General features: G+C 24.2%; 1 protein-coding gene and 1 long non-coding RNA gene across 2 annotated transcripts; both read right to left on the reverse strand.

Moving 5' to 3' along the window:
- Positions 1-283: 283 nt before the first annotated feature.
- LOC100866064 (ankyrin repeat and SOCS box protein 16) lies at positions 284-17,333 on the reverse strand. Its single transcript, XM_003691187.4, has 5 exons — positions 17,019-17,333; positions 10,631-10,974; positions 5,617-5,857; positions 4,982-5,225; positions 284-1,703 (listed from the first exon to the last, which is right to left on the reverse strand). The coding sequence occupies exons 1-5, from the start codon at positions 17,043-17,045 to the stop codon at positions 1,150-1,152; spliced, it is 1,410 nt and encodes a 469-aa protein (XP_003691235.1). The 5' UTR covers positions 17,046-17,333; the 3' UTR covers positions 284-1,149.
- Positions 15,680-16,889, reverse strand: LOC147657686 (uncharacterized). The gene is made up of 2 exons (XR_015291981.1): positions 16,578-16,889; positions 15,680-16,477 (listed from the first exon to the last, which is right to left on the reverse strand). It is a non-coding gene; the product is annotated as an uncharacterized LOC147657686 (long non-coding RNA).
- Positions 17,334-22,827: the final 5,494 nt, after the last annotated feature.

Below are 22,827 nucleotides of genomic sequence, written 5' to 3' on the forward strand. Positions count from 1 at the left end.
GCGATTTTATGGCCAATGATAATTATGTATATTGTATAATGTTGTATATTGTTATACACATTAATATCTTTTCTGCATCCATGCTTTTTTTTCCTCGTACAAGTAAGATTTACTTTTCATCAATTTCTTATCTACTACATTTCTTTTATTGAACATTTTGAGAATTTTAATCACATTATACGAAAAAACATATTCGTAATTCTAAATAAGACGAAGATTTTCATCGTTCATTTTTTCATTATATGTATATACATATATATAAATACATATGCAAACGCAGAGATAATAGAATTCTTTGTTTATTTTTTCTTCATCTCTTGACACTTAACAAGCACCAAGTGTATACAAAATATGTATGTACAATAATACACGTTGAAAATACCTACGCGTACGATACACAAATGCACACGCACATACATTCATACAGAGGGACAGAATCATCCGCTCATTCATATAAACGTCCTTATTTTTATTTATGTGGACGCGCACAACTTCGCGAATATTAGCGTGTGTTCTAAATAAAGGTACAAAAAGTGTCGTGGACAAGTCTCGTTTCAAAAATCGTTACTTCGAGAAAAGAAGAATAAAGACGACGTAAAAAGCACGAATATAATGGTCGACATAAAATTCATACGTTGTCAAAAAATATTCATCAAAAATTCATTTGTATAAATAAATAGAATATTTGAGATTGTGCATGTGTATCTCCTTATTAATTCTGATCGAACGAGAAGCGCATCTACGCTCGGATTTAAAATATTCACATACTATAGTTAAGTATGTAATATACAAATTGACATTAATCATTATAAATATCGAACACGATAAATAACGTGTTCCGATGAAATTAATACTTGCCTTGAAACTCTTGTTATACATATTTATTCGTTCACAACTCGACTGCGAGTCGTATTACAGTATAAATAAATTCGTTTCATTTCTGCTAGAGACAAGGTGTAGACGAATGATGGCTAATGGAAAACGAATATTATTTCAATATATTATACATAAAAAAAGGTGCACGAGCGTGTAACGAATAAATACTGTGTAGTAAGAGATAACGAAGGAGAATGTCAACGGTTGACAGTTGAACGAGCAAGGAGAAGGAACACTGGCGTCATTCGAAAACTCGATCGATTATCAATTATCTCAATGGAAATCGTAGAGAAGGTAGCGATGCAGCGACTGAGGCAGCTGTAATTTTCGTACAATCTTGGGCAACTTGGTGCCGCAAAGCTTGCGCACTATCAATCTTGCTTGGTGGGTCAGAGGCAACGGTGTTCGCGCCGCTTCCATCACAAGTTCTTTTTGCGCGTCTGTCAAACTGCTCGATCGTCTTATCATGCAAGGATCGAAACTTTCCGCCGCTTCCAACAACGCCTTGAGCAACCGTGGCTTATCCGCCGTGTTCTGGAGAGAGTTCAGTATGCCGTGAGGATCGCGGAACTGCGTCTTGATGACAACTCGTGCGCCATATTTAAGCAACAGGGCTACCACCTCTACCGACGGATTCTCGTTCGAAGCGACATACTCGGCGAGAACTGGCCGCAATGCCGGCCCTTCGTCGCTACGTATCACCAAGTTCGGGTCCGCTCCTCGCTCCAACAACATCGATAAAATCTCCAATCTGTTCGGAATGTTGTCCGCGCAAGCAACGTGAAGGGGCGAGCCAATGATTGGCGAAGTAGCATTTACGTCAGCGCCTAAATTTGAAATCGTTTAATTAGTATGTTAACCAAAACACGCTCATAGTGGTATATAACGAATCATCATTCTCGATCTTTGTCCCGAATCTTCTCACACTTGTGTGAAAGACTCGAAATGGCTATATATTATATATTTGTCCGGAATTTATTATTTTGAAAATTAAATATGTAAATATCAAATATTTCTATTTTATAATTGTTAAAAGATTCGGAATAGAATAGGTGTTTGTTCAATTAGATCAAGTTACTAAGTGATCTTAGTAACTTATGAATTTAAAAGATTTTGCTTCTTTTTCCGTTTTTTATTATAATTAAGAAAAAAGTAAATAAATTTATCATCTATAAGTAAATCTACATATTTATGAATTAAATTAAAAATTGAAATTCGTTTTATTAAGCGGTCCTTTCGAATTTTAAATTGAAAATGAAATTACTGATATAAATATATATAAATAATGGGAGTTTAAATCGCGTTGATCTTTAAGATTAAAAATTCTTGAAAATCTTGATTGATCGTGAAAGATTATTTAATCCTTTTAGAAGTTTTAAAAATATACATTGAAAAAAGATTCTCAATACGTAGAATTTCGAAATTCTTGAATATTTATCCTATTTTTTATTTGCATTGTCTATTTCTCATTCTTATCCTTTATGCAGGCATGGTAGATAACTTTAGATATTGAATAAAATAAAATAAAAGTTTCCAGTCTTTCATGAATTTTGAATCCATCAAAACTTTCATGGCCTACGAGATTTTTTTAAACTTGAAAATCACATTTTAGTGATGATTCGAATTTATTCCTTGTTATATAATATTCATTCGAAACAAATCGAAGTTTCTCAAGATTGTGAATTCATTCAAATTATTTCCAACATAATTCAAAGTCTTGAAAATCTTGATATTCGATATTAATTAATTGGATTAATTTTCAGCACAAAATTTTCAAAATAAAATTATATAAGTATATATAATATAAAAAAAAATTGAATTATATATCAAGTATATAAGTATATATAAGTTCAACGAAAAAAGATAAAAATCAGTGTAAATATTATGTATAAGAAGATTTTCTTTGTCAAAAAAATAAGATCATTTTTCAATAATATATATGTATATATGTATATATAATAATACAAATAAAATTATATATGTGATAGAAAAAAGATTGCACGTTTAAATTTAACATAAAAAAGTGACTATTGGCATTACAAATTAAATTATGAAATGTCTAAAAAATTAATGAAACTACTTTCAATTTTCCTAATATTATAAAAATGTTATTTTCAAATCAAAATGTATATTTCTATTTCATATTTCAATTTGATTAAATTTTAATTTCAATTTAATTTCAAATGATTAAATTAAATTTGGCCAAATTTCTATGATGCCATGATTCTATTCAAATTTTTAACATGACTGTTTTTTTTCTTCTTAAAAATAAAAAATTTTATGATTCCATTTCAAGAAATTGTTATTTTGGAGTAATGGGCAACATCCAGATGGATTGTAAGTAAGCAAATTAAATATAGTTTCAGTAGAAATGTTTGAGCACTGCTGTCAAAACTGGAAACTATGTCTTCATCAATGTCGTCACAAATGTGCAATTTGATAATTTATGGAAGTTTGTAATTTAAATGTAAAATATAAAAAGACAATTGCATCGAGATGAATTTGCATTTTTCATATGCCAATTATTGAACTTCAAAGTTCAATTTAATTATAAAATATTGTTTTATTGTAAACTGAAAATAAAAAAAACAATCTTCATCTTATGATCTTATTCAAACAGAGAATTTACACATAGTATACAAGTACTAGAATTTACAGAAGTTTCTGGCATAAAGCAAATCATATATTTTTCATAAAGGAAAATATCCACATTCTAATATCAGCTTCTTTCTACTTTTTAAACAATCATATCATATACTTTCAGTGGATCATTTCGTTGCAACTTAACATTTCATATTTATTAAAATTGTAAGTAAGAACAACAGGATCAACTGCATATCCATGAAAAATCAATGAATATGAAATCTATTAGTTACACATATATATGATGTTAGTAATGTTTTTTGTTATTTGCATGGTGATGATTTGAGAAAGATGTAATTTGGTTTATTTTTCGTTGATATTAAATTTTCTTATAATTTTTCAAACATGCGTATATTTCCTTATTAATCACAAATTATCTTGTAAAATAAATCATATAATCAAGTAATAAAAGGAGATTAACAAATAAGAAGATTAAAGAAGATTAATCAAATTAAGAAAATTAACAAATTATTTGATTGATAGATTGTTTTTTTATAATTATATATCAAGTATTATAATCAAATGACTTGATGATTCTCATTGATAAAAAAAAATTGGTTCTTTCAATGATATCAAGAGCTATCTAGAATATTTTTTAAGTATTTAAGTCAAAGTATCACTTCGATTACTATTTTGAAAAATAAAATTATGAAAATCTTAGAAAAATAAATCTGCATATATAATGAAAAAATAAAAAAAACTTTTTAAATAATATATAATATATTCCTAAAATATTTTTAAAAAGTTGATTCTAAAAAATAAAAAAAACAGCATAAAAGTTGGTATACAAAAATATCGAGAATTATTAAGACTTATTTATTAAATCATAATTCAAGATTGTCTTAAATAAAATACACTGAATAATATAATTTCATTTAAACTTGAATTGTTTATAATAAGCCTTAACCGTTTCAAAATTTTTGCATACTAATTTTTGCCAACTATATAATCAACCTTCTGAAGATATCCTATGAATATATTAACATTCTATATATATATACATATATATATATATACACATTGTATTACATATATAATGTTGTTATATTAATGTTTTATTTATTTCATGAGGTTTTAATTGATTTGATTATTAGTTTTATTATAATTAATATAATTTGAAGGATTATGCAGATTTGTTACAAGTAAATCACAATCTCTACTTGAATGCAAATTTTTCAGGGTGTGTTCAGATAAATATAACTGCAAAATATTGAATATTATCATCCTATTAATATCATTCAATTAACATACATAAATAACTGGCTTGTAATATCTCCAAGTATCTATTTTACATATAAATGATTGTAATTAAAGCAATATCATGAAAATGAATAGGTACATATATCAATTTTATCAAAAACATTTTCATATTCTCATTAATCATAAAAATAGAAAATAGGAAATCTGGAAATATTTTAATGTTTCCATTTAAATAGAACAAAAAATTTAATATTAAACTCACCCGATTCCAACAGTTTTTGAACGATCGAGGGATCTCCTTTCAGTATCGCCAGATCGAGAGCCGTCGGTTTCTGATACTCGGGACCAAGGTCGAGTCGAGCGCCTTGCTTCAACAACAAATCGATAACCGTCGGATCACCGCCTAGGATCGCATAATGGAGGACGGTCCGGTAGTCGTGTCGCACGTCAGCCATCGAGTTAACGTCCGCCCCGTAGCTCAACAGAAGCAGCACAGAAGCTATGCCCTGACGCGAATATACACGTTCTCATCTTGTGTATCTTTACATCTAAGTATATCTTTCATCATTATTCAGAAGTCAATCAGAAGTGTAAACCACATTTTTTGGAAACGACTTATTGAAAAATCACTTTATCGTTTAAATTTTCAAATCGGTTGAGCCGAAACTATACTATCGAAGTTGTTATTCATTTAACTTTTTGTCTAAATTGTGTTATACTCGTCGTATGTGTTATGCTCGTCACGCGTACAGCTTAAACAGATTAAATCGATCGATCAATTGAAAATTTGAGAAATAAAGGGATTTTTGAGCCGTTCGAGTCATTTATAAGATCGAATGTCATGCACACTGATTGGCTTCTGGATCCTCCATTCATTCTCTCCATCGATCATTCTACCTGAGGCAGCCTTGCTGCTTTCATCAATGGCGTCAGCCCAGCACGGTCTCGTGTATTCGGTTGAGCCCCGAAAGCTAATAATAATTCCATGCATTGTAGATCCACCGGAGAGACTAGATTAATCTCCGATCCGAAGAAGTACCTTTTGTTCGGATTCGCGCCGGCTTCCAGCAGGATTCTGGCCACTTCGACGTGTCGATTTCTCAAAGCGAGCCGCAACGGTTCGTCGCACAACGTTGTCCTGCGCAGCAGATATGCATGCAATGATTCACGGATCTACAATGATTTCTCGTTAATGTTCGAACGTTGCAGTGTGCAATGAACTTTAAATGCGTTGTCGAGATTAATATTTTGAATTTTGCTTATGCGTATGATCATTGTTCGATCTAGATTGCGAGGTATTTGCAAAAAGATATATTTTTAAAAAAAAAGGTACACTTTTAGAGAATTTTAATTGCAGAGGTTAGAACGAACAGAAAAGTTAGTAAAAATGTTGATCGAGATTTATTTATTAAGTTATAAGCAAAATTTAAATTATGAGCATTAAAGAGAGAAATAGTGTGAGACAGTTTGATCCAACGCAAATTTAAATTGTTTATAAGTAAATATATAAAAAATATATATAAAAGTCTTAACTAACATTTTTATATATTAACTTTTATACTTATTTTTTCTAGAATTGATTTAAATCATCTTTTACTACATATATACATATAGTAAAAATAAAATATATAAAATGGAACAAAACGTAAAATTAATTGTATGATATGATATATATATAACATATATTTATGTATGATTTATAAAATTAATTTTAAAAAAATGTAAAATTAATACATTTAATTTTGATCAGATTTTTTTCTTCAAAATATAAACTACTATATTATGTATATGCTACGAAGTAGTTATTTATATTAGAATAACTATATATTAGAATTAATTCAAGTTCAATATTAATATATAAGATGTTAGAAAACTACATTAATATTAATAAAACATTTTTTCACTAATAACTCTCTAATAAACAATGAGCGATTAAAATTTTCTTAAATAATAAATAATAAGTAAATAAGAAAGATAATCTCTATATATAAATGTTAAGATTAAAATTACTTGAAATTGAATTCTCGTAATTATATAATATTTACCTATGTAATATTTAAAAATAATTTTTGATATCTTGGAAACTAAAGGTGGCAGTATTAAAACACTGAAAATGCGAATTATTTGAGAGAATCTATTAATATAAGCAATTTTTGCGATAGGAAGAAAAATTTATTATATATTATTATATATTATGTTTATACATTATAAAATAACTAAAAATTAAATAATTTTCAAATTTATTACAATCTTTATTATATTCTTATTAAGAAAAATGCATTATAAAAAAATTAATCATTTTTAAGTATCGTCCCAGGATACATACATCAAACGTGCAAATATTGTTAAGACGCGTTTATCAGCAAATTGTTCACAAACATTATTTACGTTATACACTATTGTTTACGATACCGGAAAATATAGTTTACGAATTATTGTTCATAGACTCAATCTATGAATTAGTTTAAATACTATGTTCGAATAATAATTGATTATTTAAAATAACCAAACTTTGAACAATTGATTCTACTGGGAAAAACTGTTAAGAATATTGTTCCTATTAGCACATTGATTTCAAAGTCATTGAAATTAATAAAGTTTTTGTAATTATCATAATTATATTATATTATAATTATACTATAATTAAATCCAAAATTTAATTCACTACTTTACATTAAATCATTCGTTATTCTAATTTAAACATTTGTAATGTTTCATTTAGTAAGATGATATTGTAATTTTTCAATCATCAAGTTACTTTAAAATATTTATAAAAAAAATAATAAACTTGGAAGAAAAAAATAATTTATCGATCACGAAACGCAAGTATTTCGGGCATAGTCTACAAGAGATATCATTCCTTGATCAAGAAATTCTCTCACATGTTGATTACTATTCTAACCTCACTTTACTTTACTGTCATTCATTCAAATTGTTTCAACATTATTTGGCAAATACGCATTTTCAAACATGTATAATAAAATATCGATGATATCATTGTATCAAAATTATCGCTTTTTTTTACCATTTAAGAATTGTTTAAAAAATAGAACAAATTTTCGAAAATAATGTAATTATTTCAAAGAATAATAATTGTACGATTTCATTATAAATTCGATTCAAAATAAATAGTAAGGTTATTTTGAGAAGATACCGAATTAACTTCTAGATCTAATATGAGATATATGCTAAATTACGTAGGACATATGCATTCAATAAATACATTCATACTATTATACATACATATATATAAGTATATGTATCTACATTTAGAAAGTATTAATATAATTTTATTACGTACTTATATATATTTATCGTAATTTGCGTTATATGTATAAAAATAAGTTTTTCAAAATTTTCTATCATAAATTGATATCATCTAACAATATTAAAAGAAATTATTTATAAACTTCTAAAATAAAAAATATTTTAAATAATCTATCTATATATTTATTAATAATTTATTTATTGATTTTTAATATATTAAAACATTCGTTGTAATTAGTATATAATAATTAATTTTATTAATTATTTTATTTAATGCATATATTTTTTGTACAATAAAGAATAAATTAAATAATAATAAAATTTAATATTGAAAATTATTTGAACAATGAGTAAATTATATAAATTTTATGTTTATTTTTATAAATAAAATATAACGATTTTTAATAACATGTAAACATTTCTATCTGAATAATTTTACCATTATTATATTTCTTTATCATTGTTGTTATTGAATTTATATCTTATTATACAAAAAATTATGTGTTATATATTATTATAATATATTATTATAATTAATATTAAAAACATTAATTTATGTTTCAAATTTATTAATTAAATTTAATAATATTAAATTTATGCTTTAAAATAAAAGATTTTTTTTTTCTTTAAAAGATTCAATAACATATTATAAGCATATATATACATATATTATAGAATGTAAATATATTTATCTGGAATCGAGTTTTCAGTCCATTCTGTTAGAACAAACATAAAATTTAGGTTAGATTAGGTTAACATACAAAAAAAATGTCGATTTACGTTTGTTTATTAATTTATAAATAATTCTGACTGAGTATCCATTTGTTGCATATTCGCATCTCACATCATTATTCTGATATTAATATAAACGTTATTAAAATATGATACGAAAATATACAAAAATACATATTCATTTATTTCATATCCTTATAACATATTATCATTCCGATAATATGGATAAAATATTACGCGTTGCATATCAAAATGTGGCAAAAAAGATATGCAAATCGATCTGTCATTTGTCTTTTTTCCATCATTATATTAAAGAGTGATCATGTTGAAGTAAAAAAACAAAATGATAAAAAATATCATCATTATACACAATTAATATAATTATGATGTAAACAATTGTTTATAAATTTATGAATTTAATCTTCTTAAATTTTTATTATATTGCAATTTATATATAAATTTCCAAATTTCAAAAACAATTTATTTCTCAAATCAAACATCAATTATCAATCAATATAATTTAATGTTACACAATTTCCAATTTTATTTTCATTTGCTAATTGGCACTTCAATTTTATAGTAGACCGTCAATAGAATATACATATAGTTTTAAAAAATTGATTAAAAATCTTTTTTACACATTTTTTTCTAAAAAAATTATGAAGCAGTTTAATTAATTAATCGTATAAACAAATTCTTTATTTTCTAAATTTAACTAAAACAGTGAGAATATATGTTCTAACATCTAAAAATGAAATTAAAAAATTGTTAATATTATTGATTCTCACAAAAATTATATTTCACAAAAGAAGAACATTATTTAATATTATTATTAATTTTTCGGTAAATATATAGAATACATTAGATTAACTTTATTTTTTTTTTCTTTCAATGAAATCATATAACTCTTAATTAACATCAATTGATATATTATTAATCTATTTTCAATAAAGAATTGTTTTTATAAAAAATATTTTAATTTGAATTTCATAGAAATTATATAAAAAACGAGAAAAGCATGAACAACTTAATGAAACGAAGTCATTGTTAGCTCAAAAAATAAACTCATTATAATTACATCACGTAATAATACGTAACAAATGAATACGAAATGTTGCGAGATAGAATAATAAAATGATGTGACAGTATATAGTCTCATCTCACTTTATTGATGTCTCATTTCGTCTAATAGCAAACAAATGAATTGCTTATAATTTAATGAGATAAACTTTAATCGACATTTTTTGTTTTTTATGTTTGTTTTTGAGATCCCTTGAGAATTGAGATTTCAAAAATGAATGTATTACCATCTCGTAGCAATAATCTTTAGCAATAATCTTTCATACTTTAATGTCCAAATATTAACAACATTGTATCATTGTATCATTCTCTCTCACGCTATTATTGCTATCTGCTTTTCTTTACATACTATTTCTTTTATTCCCTTTCTCTTCCTCTCTTGCCTCTAATATTAAGTCGTTCCACTCTTTTCCTTTTCTATGTCCCTTCTGTCTTGATCGTCCCTCCTCTCACCCTCCTCTCGATTATTTCTTAACACGGATAAAAATAAACAGCGACAAGAAAATTTCACGCATGTATACAATGATAATTAAAAGAAACGGCTACATAACGATTTATATATAATAGCAAGTATCGTTAATTTTTGGCACGCATTCACAAGGTCGGCAAGACCGGACGATTAATTTCTAAACTGAAGTGGTCGAGTATCGAGTCTCGAGTTATATCGATATCGACAAGTGGTCGTGATCCGCGCAGCGAAAATGTCAAGGAACATATCGAGACAAAGAAGGAAGATCACAATCGGGAATGGAAACGGGTACGAGTTAGAGAAGAAGAGAAAGAAAGTGCGAAGAAAATCGAAAAGAAAGGAACGCGGAAAGCGATATCGTACCTTGGAAAGAGTTCTCCCGTTTCCTCTCTATGATCGACTTTTGCACCCTGCTCAAGCAACAATTTGACCAAATCGAAGTAACCGTGCTCGGCGGCAAGATGCAATGCCGAATAGCCACATTCGTCGGTCGCATCGATGTCCGCGCCACGTACCAACAACAGCTGGGCCGCCTCTGTGTACCTCTGCCATACCGCGTAATGTAACGGTCTCAGGCCTTGGGTCACAGGCTCGTTCACCTTTGCCCCGCACGCCAGTAAGATTCGAATCTCGTCGAGCGATTGTAACCGAATAATGGCATCGGCCAACTCACGCTGCAATGGATTGGCGATGCATTCGGAAGGCATCTGTTAAAATCACGTTAAAATCGAAGAAAAATGGAAGAATTAACTTTGTTATGTTTATATGTTATACAGGGTGTCCTAGAAATGTGGGAACATCCGTTAAGTGGAGATTTGAGGTAATTTCAAGCAATATTTTTTGTAAAAAATTTTTTCTTTGACATATGTTATTTGAACTTATTCGTGTTCAGCATATAGCCAATGCTGCCATCGTGGCTACACGCTCTGTGATTGGCCAGTGTTTTTCGTTAAACTCAGAAATCTCCAATTAATTGATATTCCCATTTTTGAAACATACTATATATATATTATATATAAGTGATAGCCACCAAAGATAGAAAAAAATTTTAACTATTGAAATTAAGAATAAAGTTACTTCAATAAGTTATTTATATAATTTATTATTCAAAGCATCTAATAATTGCAATTAACTGTAGCGCTAATTACTTGAAATTAAACAAAGAATATAATAATTAAGATGTTATTCGAGAATTTTAAATAAAGTTATTACTTAAACTTTATTCGAAATTTCAATTAATTAACTTTTCAATCTATTAATGTGTAATCCTTTGATAGCCAGTAAAGATAGTCACCTGTCAATTTGTATAGTATTTCGAAATTTATAAAATAAGTTAGAAAGAATATTTTTTTTGCACATAAATGTATTTTTTTTTTTTGTTTCTTCTTGCATATTATAGCTGATATTAAAACGCATGATAATAATGGCACGATCTTGGAATAATCTTTCACTTCCAAAATTAAAATTATATATTCAAAATTTCTATCGATATTATTTTAAATAGCGAGAATTTATGGATATAAAAAAAAAAATAAATATTATCCAAAAAATTGGAACATTATTATTATTAAATTTGTAAGCTATATATCACTATTTTTTTTTCCAATTACAATATTATATCAAATATTAAGAATAATATGTCTTTATATTAAAAAAGATATTTAGAATTTGTGTATAAATTTGAAAATCATCAAAAGATCATTAGAATCTATTATATCGAACAATACATCTATGGAAAAACATCATTTTGACATGAGAATGAAACTGATAATTGAAAAAGATAGATCACTTCAAACTTATATTATTATCTCATTCTAGTATCAATATCATACATGCAAGAGAAAAAAAAAGATGATTTGAAAATTTCAAAAAAAAAATACACTTTGAAAGAAAAATATTCTTTGCAGATTATTCGTTTTAATATACATCATATAAATTGCAAAAAAATTGAAAAATATTTTTTATATCCTTATAATTGAAGTAGATATTAAGTAATTATTTTTAAATGAACCAGTACGTATTTATTCTATTTTTTCCCTTTACTCTTATCTCTAACTTAATAATAATATAGCACAGTAGTGTTAACTGTTTAACTATCGCGTTAATTCGGGACAATAATTCCTTAGGAAAAAATGTGGATCTGATTTCGACGTATGCATTCATAAAAATAGGTACACATATTGGCCGAAAGTGTCATATTACAAATAAATAAACGTAGCGTCGTGTCGTGTCTGAATAAAAGAAGAAAACAGCTCTTACTTTTATTTCGTGCTGCTTCGTTAACCGTGTGGTAAATATTTTGAGAATTGTTAACCTTTTATCGATTTTGTTCGTTTCATTAGATTTATAGAAAATTAGAGAAAGAAAAATATTTCTTATGATGATAGAAAAATGTTTATATTTTGTTTTTTGTCATGTAGAGTTGAAATATATTATTATACAGGTATCGATATAAGTGATGGATTTAAGTCAATGGCTCATATTAAATGATGTTTTAGTGAATTGCCATTGACTTAAATCCATCACTTATTAAATTATAATATGTTTCTTCATTGTTTAAAATTTTTAGAAGCATGTATAATGTATAATAATAAATTTCAGAAATTGATAATTTTAAGATAGTTAAACAGATTAACATCTATATGATATAATTTATAATAGAAATAATTTTTGTTCAATTTTAATTACAACCTCTATCGCAACTTTATGATTTGATTATAATTGAACATATGATTATAGTTCTTCTACTATATAATTAAATAAATTATAATAGCATTTTTATAATTGTGTATATAGATGAATATTTTATTAAATTGAAATTAAATTTAAGAAAAATTTATGGTTTTAAAATATATTTTTATTCTTTAAAAAAAATTGAAAAGAATTATTTTTGATACAAATCCTAACTAACTTTTATTAGATTCTATTAACTTAAAAATTGAACTATTATATCTCTACTCGTTATAATGGAAAATAGAGTTTTTAGTAATTGTCTACGCAGTATAATGAATGCATTATAAGTTCAGAATCATTATAAGTTTGGAATCGGTCCAGGATTGTCCTCATAATGTAAAATTCGGAATATCATAAATCACCATCCACAAATATAATAGAACTTACATTTATCGATCTCTATGATAAATAATTTTCGATAATAAATTATTATATTATTCACCTACTCTTAATATTTCATAATATCTATAGAAACGTAATATTTTTAGCACTCGTAACTTTTTTACGATATTCAATGAAATTTTCATTTTATTGATCTTTGATTAATTATTTTTTTATTATTCAATATACAAAAAAAAAAATAAATTGCACTATAATATTATAAATAAAATAATATTTTTAAAAAATATTTTCCATTTTGAAAAAATATTATTAAAAGATATATTGATTTAAATTATATCAATTTAATTATTATTTAAATATATATTATTTAATTGATATATGTAATTTTTTTCTAATTTTTAAAAAAATTCATTTTTCTGTTAAGAAAAGTATAATAATAAATTTATCTTAAGGTTGAAAATTTAAATATTTGAAAAAATTTTTGTTATATTGTTTCATTAAGTGCAAGAGAAATTAGTGTATCGTTTAAAAAAAAAATTAGTTTTATCTATAATTGTTTTTACTTTACATTATCTATATCTCTTTCTATTCAATTATATCAATTTGTTGTTAAAATTGGAGGATAATACAAAAATCTATGCAAAATCTTTTTTTCAAATAAAAAATGCTATTGATAACTTTTATATTATATCTTTAAAACCTATAAGTAATCTTAATGAAAAATTTTAATTTTTTATATAAAAAAACTGTAAACATTAAAGTGATTTTAAAAAAAATAATTAAAGAAAAGTATCTCCATAATTTTTTGTATAATAATTCTAGATATATGAAATTCTACATAAAATTTTTTTTGTTTAAATTTATCTGAAAAAAAATGGTCAAAATCATTATTAATCATTACAATTTAAGTCAATAATTGTAGCCATTGTAATTATTCAAGCAATTTTTCAAAAATTTTCGCAAAATTGATAACAAAATCGTTCGAACAAAAGATCATCATTAATCATTAAATTAATTAAAATATAATATAGAAAGAAAGAATTAATATAAACGATATAATAAGATATAATAATATAATTTGTTCAAATATGCATAAAAAAGTAGAAATAAAAAAATTCATAAACGATTAATTTATTTTATTAGTAAATGTATATATGTATATTATATTTAAGAATAGAATCTCTCTTGGACACAGTAAAATGAATAATATCATAAAAACAATGTGACATAAATTTCTTAAAATGTTTGAACTCTCTCTTCTCTAACTGTCATTTTCATTTTCTATGTTTCTCATTCTCATAAAATATGAAATGAGTTTTATTTATTTTACAATTATGCATTGAGTTGGTGGAAAAGTTTATATAAATTTATATAGGTTATATAGGTTTTTTGACCCTGATAAGATAAACAATTTGAAATAGTTTATGATATATTTTTTTCCAAGGATGAAATTCTATGTTAGAAAATATTATATTATTATATAATATCAACAGTAAATTAAGCAATTATAGTAGTTAAACATAAAACAAAACAATTTGTGTCTCTAATTATTCGCATAAACATAGGTATTAACATGGGTAATTATTTAATTTTATTATCTTAAAAATATATATATATATATATATATATATATATACAAAGTATTTAAATTTCAAGTAATGAATTTCTGAAGTATATCTGAACATATTTTTGAAATTTTTGGTAGCATATAATTATTAATACACATTCGATACTTATAAAAAACAAAAGATTGAAGATATATTGATTACTCATGTTAATTGCAAAGGATTGAGATTTTGGGTAAAATCGATAGATACTTTAAGTAAAATTTAATTTTTATATAAAAAATAATGTGAATAAAATTACAGTTATAAGTTCTTTTTAATTATCCTAATAAGAATAATAGATAATAAGAAAACATATAAATGCTTAAATATATGTGTCGCAAAAAATATTTAAAAAAATTTATATTCGGATATTATTATCAATAGATTTGTCGAAAGTATATTTATTGAATTCATTATTAATTTTGTTAATATAAAAATTATGCCAATATGTATAAAAATAAAAAAAATTAATAAATAATTAATAATAAATAAATTTATATATATTATAAAAGAAATTTTATTTTTGATAATTAATTTTTTATATTATTAAATAATTAAATAATTTATTTGATACAAGAATGCCGATTATAATATCAGTCTCCCAATAAAAATTTAAATGTAATTCTTCTAGAAAAAATATTATATGAATAATTTATCAAATTTGATCGAATATTAAATTATAAGATAATGCCATCTAGGGATAAATGTTAAAATTATTAATATACATGAATTGGTAAATGTCTTAAAAAAATTTATTAATAGATTACATAGCAATTTTACAATATTTATATAAAATTATTTAAGTTATTTAAAAACTAAATACATGTGTACATTATAGTAAATTGATTTATTGATTTTCTGCATTTACAAAATTCAAACGAAGCATTATTTTTCCACCAACCCAATTTATATATATACTTGATAATTTTATAAAATTAAAAATATATTATCCACAAAAAATAAATACACGATTTTTTTTAATCTCGACGTAAAACCGTTTGTTTTTCTCGCGATCAAACACGATTTTGCCGCCCAATACTCAATAGAACAATCGAGATCTCGACTCTTTCGAACTACAAGACTGTGCCAAAGTGGCGATACAATTTTGGCGATGATATCGGAAGCGCGTCGATCGAGCCGATCGAGAACTATCTCTTAGCCTATTTTCTGAATCATCGAACCACTTTATTAATCCTTTCGAAACTGTATCTGCTTTTCATTCTAACTTCTTTAATCCCATTTTTCTCTTCCCCCTTCCATTAGCATATTTTATTTTGATAAACTGTAAATCTTCATACTTTATTTTCGAAAAATAATAAATTTTCATTCTACAATGAAAGTCGAATAATTGCACGAGATAATTTATGGCGTAAGTGTCAAGTTGTCATCTTCACCATTAAGGGGAATTTTTCGTATATATATAAATATATATATCGAAATTCATAAATATATTTATTTTGATTTTTTTTCTTTTCTACTAAATATATTTTCTATATCTATCTTTTCTATCTATTTTCATTCTTTTCTTCTATGTACGGTAAAATAGAAAGAAAAATTTATATTTTCCATTCCCACAGAGATTAAATCTGATACAAATCAACAACTTTTTATCGCACGATTATACTTACATCTGTCTTCAATTGGAAAAACAAGAAAAAATATCGCAATGATATTATCACTCTCTGTAAATTGTGTGTTATATATATATATATATGTTAAAATTCAATTCCATTACACCATAACTTCGATTTTTTTGTGTAGTTATCCAACTTTCACTGTGTACTTTATCTCAACAAACAAAGATTCGTCCGGCGATTTTTGAGCGGATCGCAACAACACGGTCAAGATGCGCGGTATAACGCGACATCATGCGACGCGATGAGACACTACGCGACTTGACTCAACGCGACTCGACACGATGAAACAACGCAAATGCGAGAAAGAAGAAAACGTTTTTGCGACAGTGTTTTGTAAAAAAACGATTTTCAACTTTCTATCGATGCGTGGTCGGGAAAAAAATATCGTTTGACGTTTTCTTCGTGAAACTGGTTCGTGGTTAATTTACTCACGGTGAATATTCTGCGATGTTCCAGCATGTAGAAACGATGTTGCAAACTACCTTCTTTGTCGGAAAGTCGGTCCTATTTAAAGCTTTGAACGGTGATTCTGCCCGAAAATAACACAAAGGGAACGCGCGGGAGTGTGCGCAGCAAATCATCCGTTCGCGACAACTACGCAATTTTCGCTTCGAAGAACTCGATTCGTATCGAGTACTTTGATCTCTCATTGATGCCTGCCTCGTGTTTCGATCTTTGATTTTCTGTATTTCGATTTACGGTTTTTCATTCCAATTTTCTCGCCGTTTTCCACAATCTCTCTTTCCTTCTCTTCACAGCTTGCTTCGTATCCCCTCGAGATCAATTTGACTTTACGAAATTGACGTTTATGTACGGTAATTCGCATTAACATTCGGACATCATGATATGCGAAAAATTATTGCTTTATAATATTTACTTGTATTTGTATTATTGAACTGATTATTTTTTTTTTTTTATTTTTTTCTACAAATTTTTCATTAAATTTTATATGATAAATTATTATTTATACAATAAAAATACATGTAATTTTTCATTTACATGTTTTCATAAAAGGGAGTGTATACAATTTTTGAATTCGTATAGGACAATGGCAAAAGTATATAATATAAATTAACAATTAAATAGTAAATATATTTATCAAATTACTGCCTATATGAGAAATATAATTAATAGAAATGTTATTTATTTAATGCATATAAATTAAATAACAGAGAAATTTAAAATCGTAAAAATATTTATTGCAATTTATTTATTGTAATCACTTATTAATAAATCATTATATTCAAATAGGATTCTAATCACTAATGAATAAACATAATTTATAAACATTGTAAACATAAATATAAAATTTATTTAATTTGATTACTATCCAAATTTTTTTTTTAAATTTTTGAAATTTTCAATTTTTCCATTATTTAATTTATCATTTATTGAATTAAAATACATTAAATAAATAAATTTATTTTTATAATTACAAGTGTTTTAATAATATATTGAAAAAAAATAATTTAATTTTTAATATAACATTATTATAAACAAATATATAAAGCAATAATCTCTCACATAATAGCGTCTAAATTAATATGAATCATTATATAAAATTAATACTAAATATCTGAATCGTTAAATTCATATATTTATAGGATATTAATATATTTGTTTATAATAAATTTAATAAATATATTTATTGAGTTTATATATTATTATAAATTTATTTATAAATTTTGAGATTGATTTTAAAAATTAAAACAATGTTGATTAAAACTTTTAAATTATAAATAATTAAAATTTGCATTAGAACGAGACGAAGACAAAGTGAATTAATGGTATAAAACTATCTCAATCTATTTCCGTCTCGTTTCATCTAATACAAATTTCAATTGCTTCATAACCTAATAAATAAAGCATAATCGACATTTTTGTATACGAACGTTTGCGTTTATTTTGATCTTTAGAATCAATTCTTCGATAATGTTATACAAATATATTCAAACTAATCATCTCTTGCATGTAATATTCGCGCAATATTAATATGAATATAATTATCCTAATAATTTTTTTCTACTTCAACAATTAGTTGAATCATATTTTTTTATGTATATATTGAATCAATTTCAAAATCGAAACTAAAAACTTTTAAACAAATCGCGACATCTACATTTTATATACATGTACTTATATCTACGCGCATGCGCACGCGGTATTTATTTAGATGAAAGAAAAAGGGGGAAATTTGCAGACGAATTTCTGTTTCTAAGAAAAGGCTAAGATTCGAGAAACAACGAAAACGCAACTGTTTCGCATTTTCTTTCTCTGCCAACAATATAGTCAATGGTAAAACCCTTTAATCTTCAGCATTAACCCATTAACAATTCAATATTAATTTGAAAAATTCATTAGCTAATATTACAGCATTCAATTAAGAATTCTTTATCATATCTTACAATATTTAATATTCAAATACATAGTATTCAAATAATTTTATTTTAAATTTTTTTTCCTTAAAGTTTGTTTAGGTTTATAAATGGTTAAATCGTTATTTAAAAATTGTGAAACATATATATATATATATTGAAATTAAAGTTATATTAAACTTTTACATTTTTTTGATAAGTTTTTATTTATAGAAATTATTGTTCGAAATTATTTTTGAAAATTAAAGAATTAAATGAAATAAAAATTTTAATTAAGCAAAAGTTGATTTGAAAAATACTTAAAATAAACATTTAGCTTACAGAAAATTAAAATAGATTTTATTAATAGCTTCTATTAAAAAAATTTACGTTTTAAAAATATGAATAAAAGAAATTAAGTACAATCGACTTTTACAAATTTTTCAAAAACAAGTGTTGCATCATTGTAATATTGACTAAAGATTTAATTTAAATAATATCAATTCAATTCAATTTCATCTTTGATTAACTTTTACTTCGTGATTTTTCAACAGCTTTTCTTTTAGATCGTATTGCACTAATGAAATTAAATAAAATTAATAATAATAGTCAAAGATATAATGTCTAAAGATTGAACATGAATTTCCTATTCATTTATTTTTTATCGAGTAGTTTTAATATTGTATGGTTATCATTGTCATATAATATTTATTTGTATTATCATTGCAAAAAATGTCTTTTTTTAAATTTTTTATTGACAATTTTTAATTTTTTATTAGAAGTATATTGTTATGATCTTTGAAAAATAAAAAAACAATTAATTAAAATAAGATATAAATATATATTAAAATATAAAATAATTTAATACTTTTCAATAAGGATTTGTAATTTCATTTATAATGAAATAGGCATATTATTGAGAAATTCTTTCGAAAATTAATATCTTACCTTATGTTTTATTCACTAATTATTTAAAATACAAATTATCTTACCGGTTTCAATAACCTTCAGATATATATATATATATATATATATATATTGCCAAGGTCAATGCCCTGAGTAACTTTGCTTATAAAGTGATCATAATTCTTAGCTTAAAATTCGAAATGGTTGATTTCGACAGTTATGCGAGAAATTTCAAAATATCTTTTTTTCTTCTATCAATTTTTATTAATTTGACTATGAAAGTAAAAAAACATGACATTTTGTATAAATCATGACAAAATGGGATAGAGTAACTGAATTCGAGATAGATAAATCCTTTTACCTGTCAAAAAATTTTGTAAAAATGAAAATATATAAATAATTTTGTGATATATAATCTCTTTATATTTGATCTCTTTTTATTTAATTTAAAAATATAAAAAATATTTTCTTATTCTAAACATTATTTATTATATTTTTAAGATTTAGAATAAGTTTGGAAGATTTGGATCTAAATTATATAACTTTTAAGATTATTTTTAAGATAATTATTACTTATAAGATAAATTATTATGGATTAAATTAGATAATTTTGTAAAAATATTTTTAATATTATATATTATATTTTTAGAATAAATTTGGATTAAATTTAGATCTGACTTAAATTATAGCTTATTTTGATTAAGATTATAAATTATTTTGGATTAAATTTAGAAACAGATTTAAATTACGTATATGTTATTCTTTTTAAGTCGACATTCAGCTAGAAATTTAATAGATTTGATTCATGAAATTTGGTATGTTTGATTTCGAATTAAAAACAAAATTAAACATAATCTCATGATAATTCAAGCCTATGTTTTGTTCAAAATAAATAAAACTACGATCTCAACAGGCTCAATCTCTAATTTAAATTTTTAATACTATAGTTAAATATATTCAATTTCAAATAACAATATGATATATGATTTTATATAAATTGTAATTATCTTATTATTTATTGTTTAAATTATTCATACTATACCAATTATCTCAACAATGTTGAAATATTTTTAACAATCTATATTTAATACTATATTTTTGTACGATATTTTGAAAGTATTGTATTAAACAATAATATTAGCAAAGATCCAAATGCAATTCATAAAGTTATAATATGTATTTAAAAAAAACATATTAAACATGTCTTCTGTAACTCTATGTATCTATATTTAATATATAATATATATACATAATATTATATATGATAAAAAATTTTTATAAACATGATAATCTGAAATGTTTCTTTCATCTTACACCTTTAAAGTAAAAAATATAATTCATTATATAAATGAATTTATCTTTTGGTATACTTTCATATGGCATAAAAAATATGTAGCATTTCATTTAAAAAATTTAAGATCATTTTAGTTCTTCAGAATATTGTATAATATAAAAAAATTAATGTATGTTATCATGTTAATCATAGAAAATTACAAAAAATTTTTTCGTTTTTATTTTTTTTTTTCTTTTTTTTCTAATACTTATTATTTATGATAATAAAACACATGACATATTTTGAAGGATTTAACATAGGTTTGAATTAAGCGTGGATTATGTTGGGTTTTAATGTTTAAAAGATAGTTTAATTTATTTTACATCTTTGACAAGATGTTATAAGAAGTAAATAATATTATTTTTTAAAGTTATAAGTCAAAATCAAATCAATCCAAATATTAATTGTTTAAGTTGCATATCTAACTCTACCTTAAATTTAAAAAAACTCAAACCTACCAAATTTCACTCAAATATTTATTAATATAATATATGACAGAAAATATTTTTTTGATAAAATGGCGATATATACATTTATATATATATATATATATATAAGAAAAAGTTATTTAGAATGATGACCTTGACAACATATTTCAAGAACATTGAAATTGATGAGATAACTACTATTCTAAATAATTTATCTTTTCATTTTGTGTTTCTTTATCTCGTTCAAATAAATCATTAGAAAAATAATAAAGGTACATATTTTTTTTTTTCATTAAAATTTTCATCTTAACATTTGGTTAAAAGATAAATTAAGTGTACAAAAATATTATAAAATCGTTTCAAACCTTATAATGTAAGTATTTTATAGTTGAAAATATACGTTACATCGATATAACACTGAACGTTAAAGATGAAAATACAGAGCAAATAATATATATAAATGTCAATTTCATTCAATTAAGTAGAAAAGAAGAGATCATAATTATCCATCAACTTCGAAGAATAATTAAAGAAAAAAATAAACTTTGTTCTCTACGATAAAATATATTTCTATTTTATCCGTTTAAAAAAAAGAAACATGCAAATTATGTAGAAATAAAATTATACGTGATTATTTGCATGAACAATGTTCAAATATATATGTTTTACAAATAGTTGACAAAAACTGTTTTTATAATTACTGTTTAAAAAATGGAGTTTTATAATAAATATTATTCTTTCAACAAAATTTTTGTATTTTTTTACCTCTTAACGTTCAATGTTGTATCTACATGCATTAAAACAGAGAGAATATCTTTTAGGCCGGTTCAATATCAATATTTTCGATTTCAAAATAAGTATAACATATATATCATAATTTTAAGACTAACGATTTAAAAAATCCGGATATTAAAGGATTAACCATCGCAAAAACTATATCTACATATGTACTTATCATTAGAAATCGATTTCTATTGATTCGAATTTTACGTATTCCTCTCTACACCTCGGCTGCTCCGCTGTTCGATATCTAACGATCCTACTTTCGATTCGTTTGCAATTATTGAAAAATATATATACATATATATATATATATATATATATATATATATATATATATTTACGTGAAACAAATCAAATCGACGACGAAAATAATTCACGCTTTAAAAAATATTTTACAAAATAATTGAACGCAATATCATTTTTGGAAGTACTTTTAT

This window comes from Apis florea, unplaced genomic scaffold (assembly GCF_048593485.1).
Source record: "Apis florea isolate Af1SG1 unplaced genomic scaffold, ASM4859348v1 contig_2899_pilon, whole genome shotgun sequence".
In the NCBI taxonomy this organism is placed as follows: domain Eukaryota; kingdom Metazoa; phylum Arthropoda; class Insecta; order Hymenoptera; family Apidae; genus Apis; species Apis florea.

Coding starts and splice junctions, on each gene's coding strand:
- LOC100866064 (XM_003691187.4), bottom strand. CDS start 17,045: ATGCTGGAACATCGCAGAATATTCACC. Junction 10,975..17,018: donor AACATCGCAGAATATTCACC/GTGAGTAAATTA, acceptor TGATTTTAACAG/ATGCCTTCCGAATGCATCGC. Junction 5,858..10,630: donor ACGGGAGAACTCTTTCCAAG/GTACGATATCGC, acceptor TCTGCTGCGCAG/GACAACGTTGTGCGACGAAC.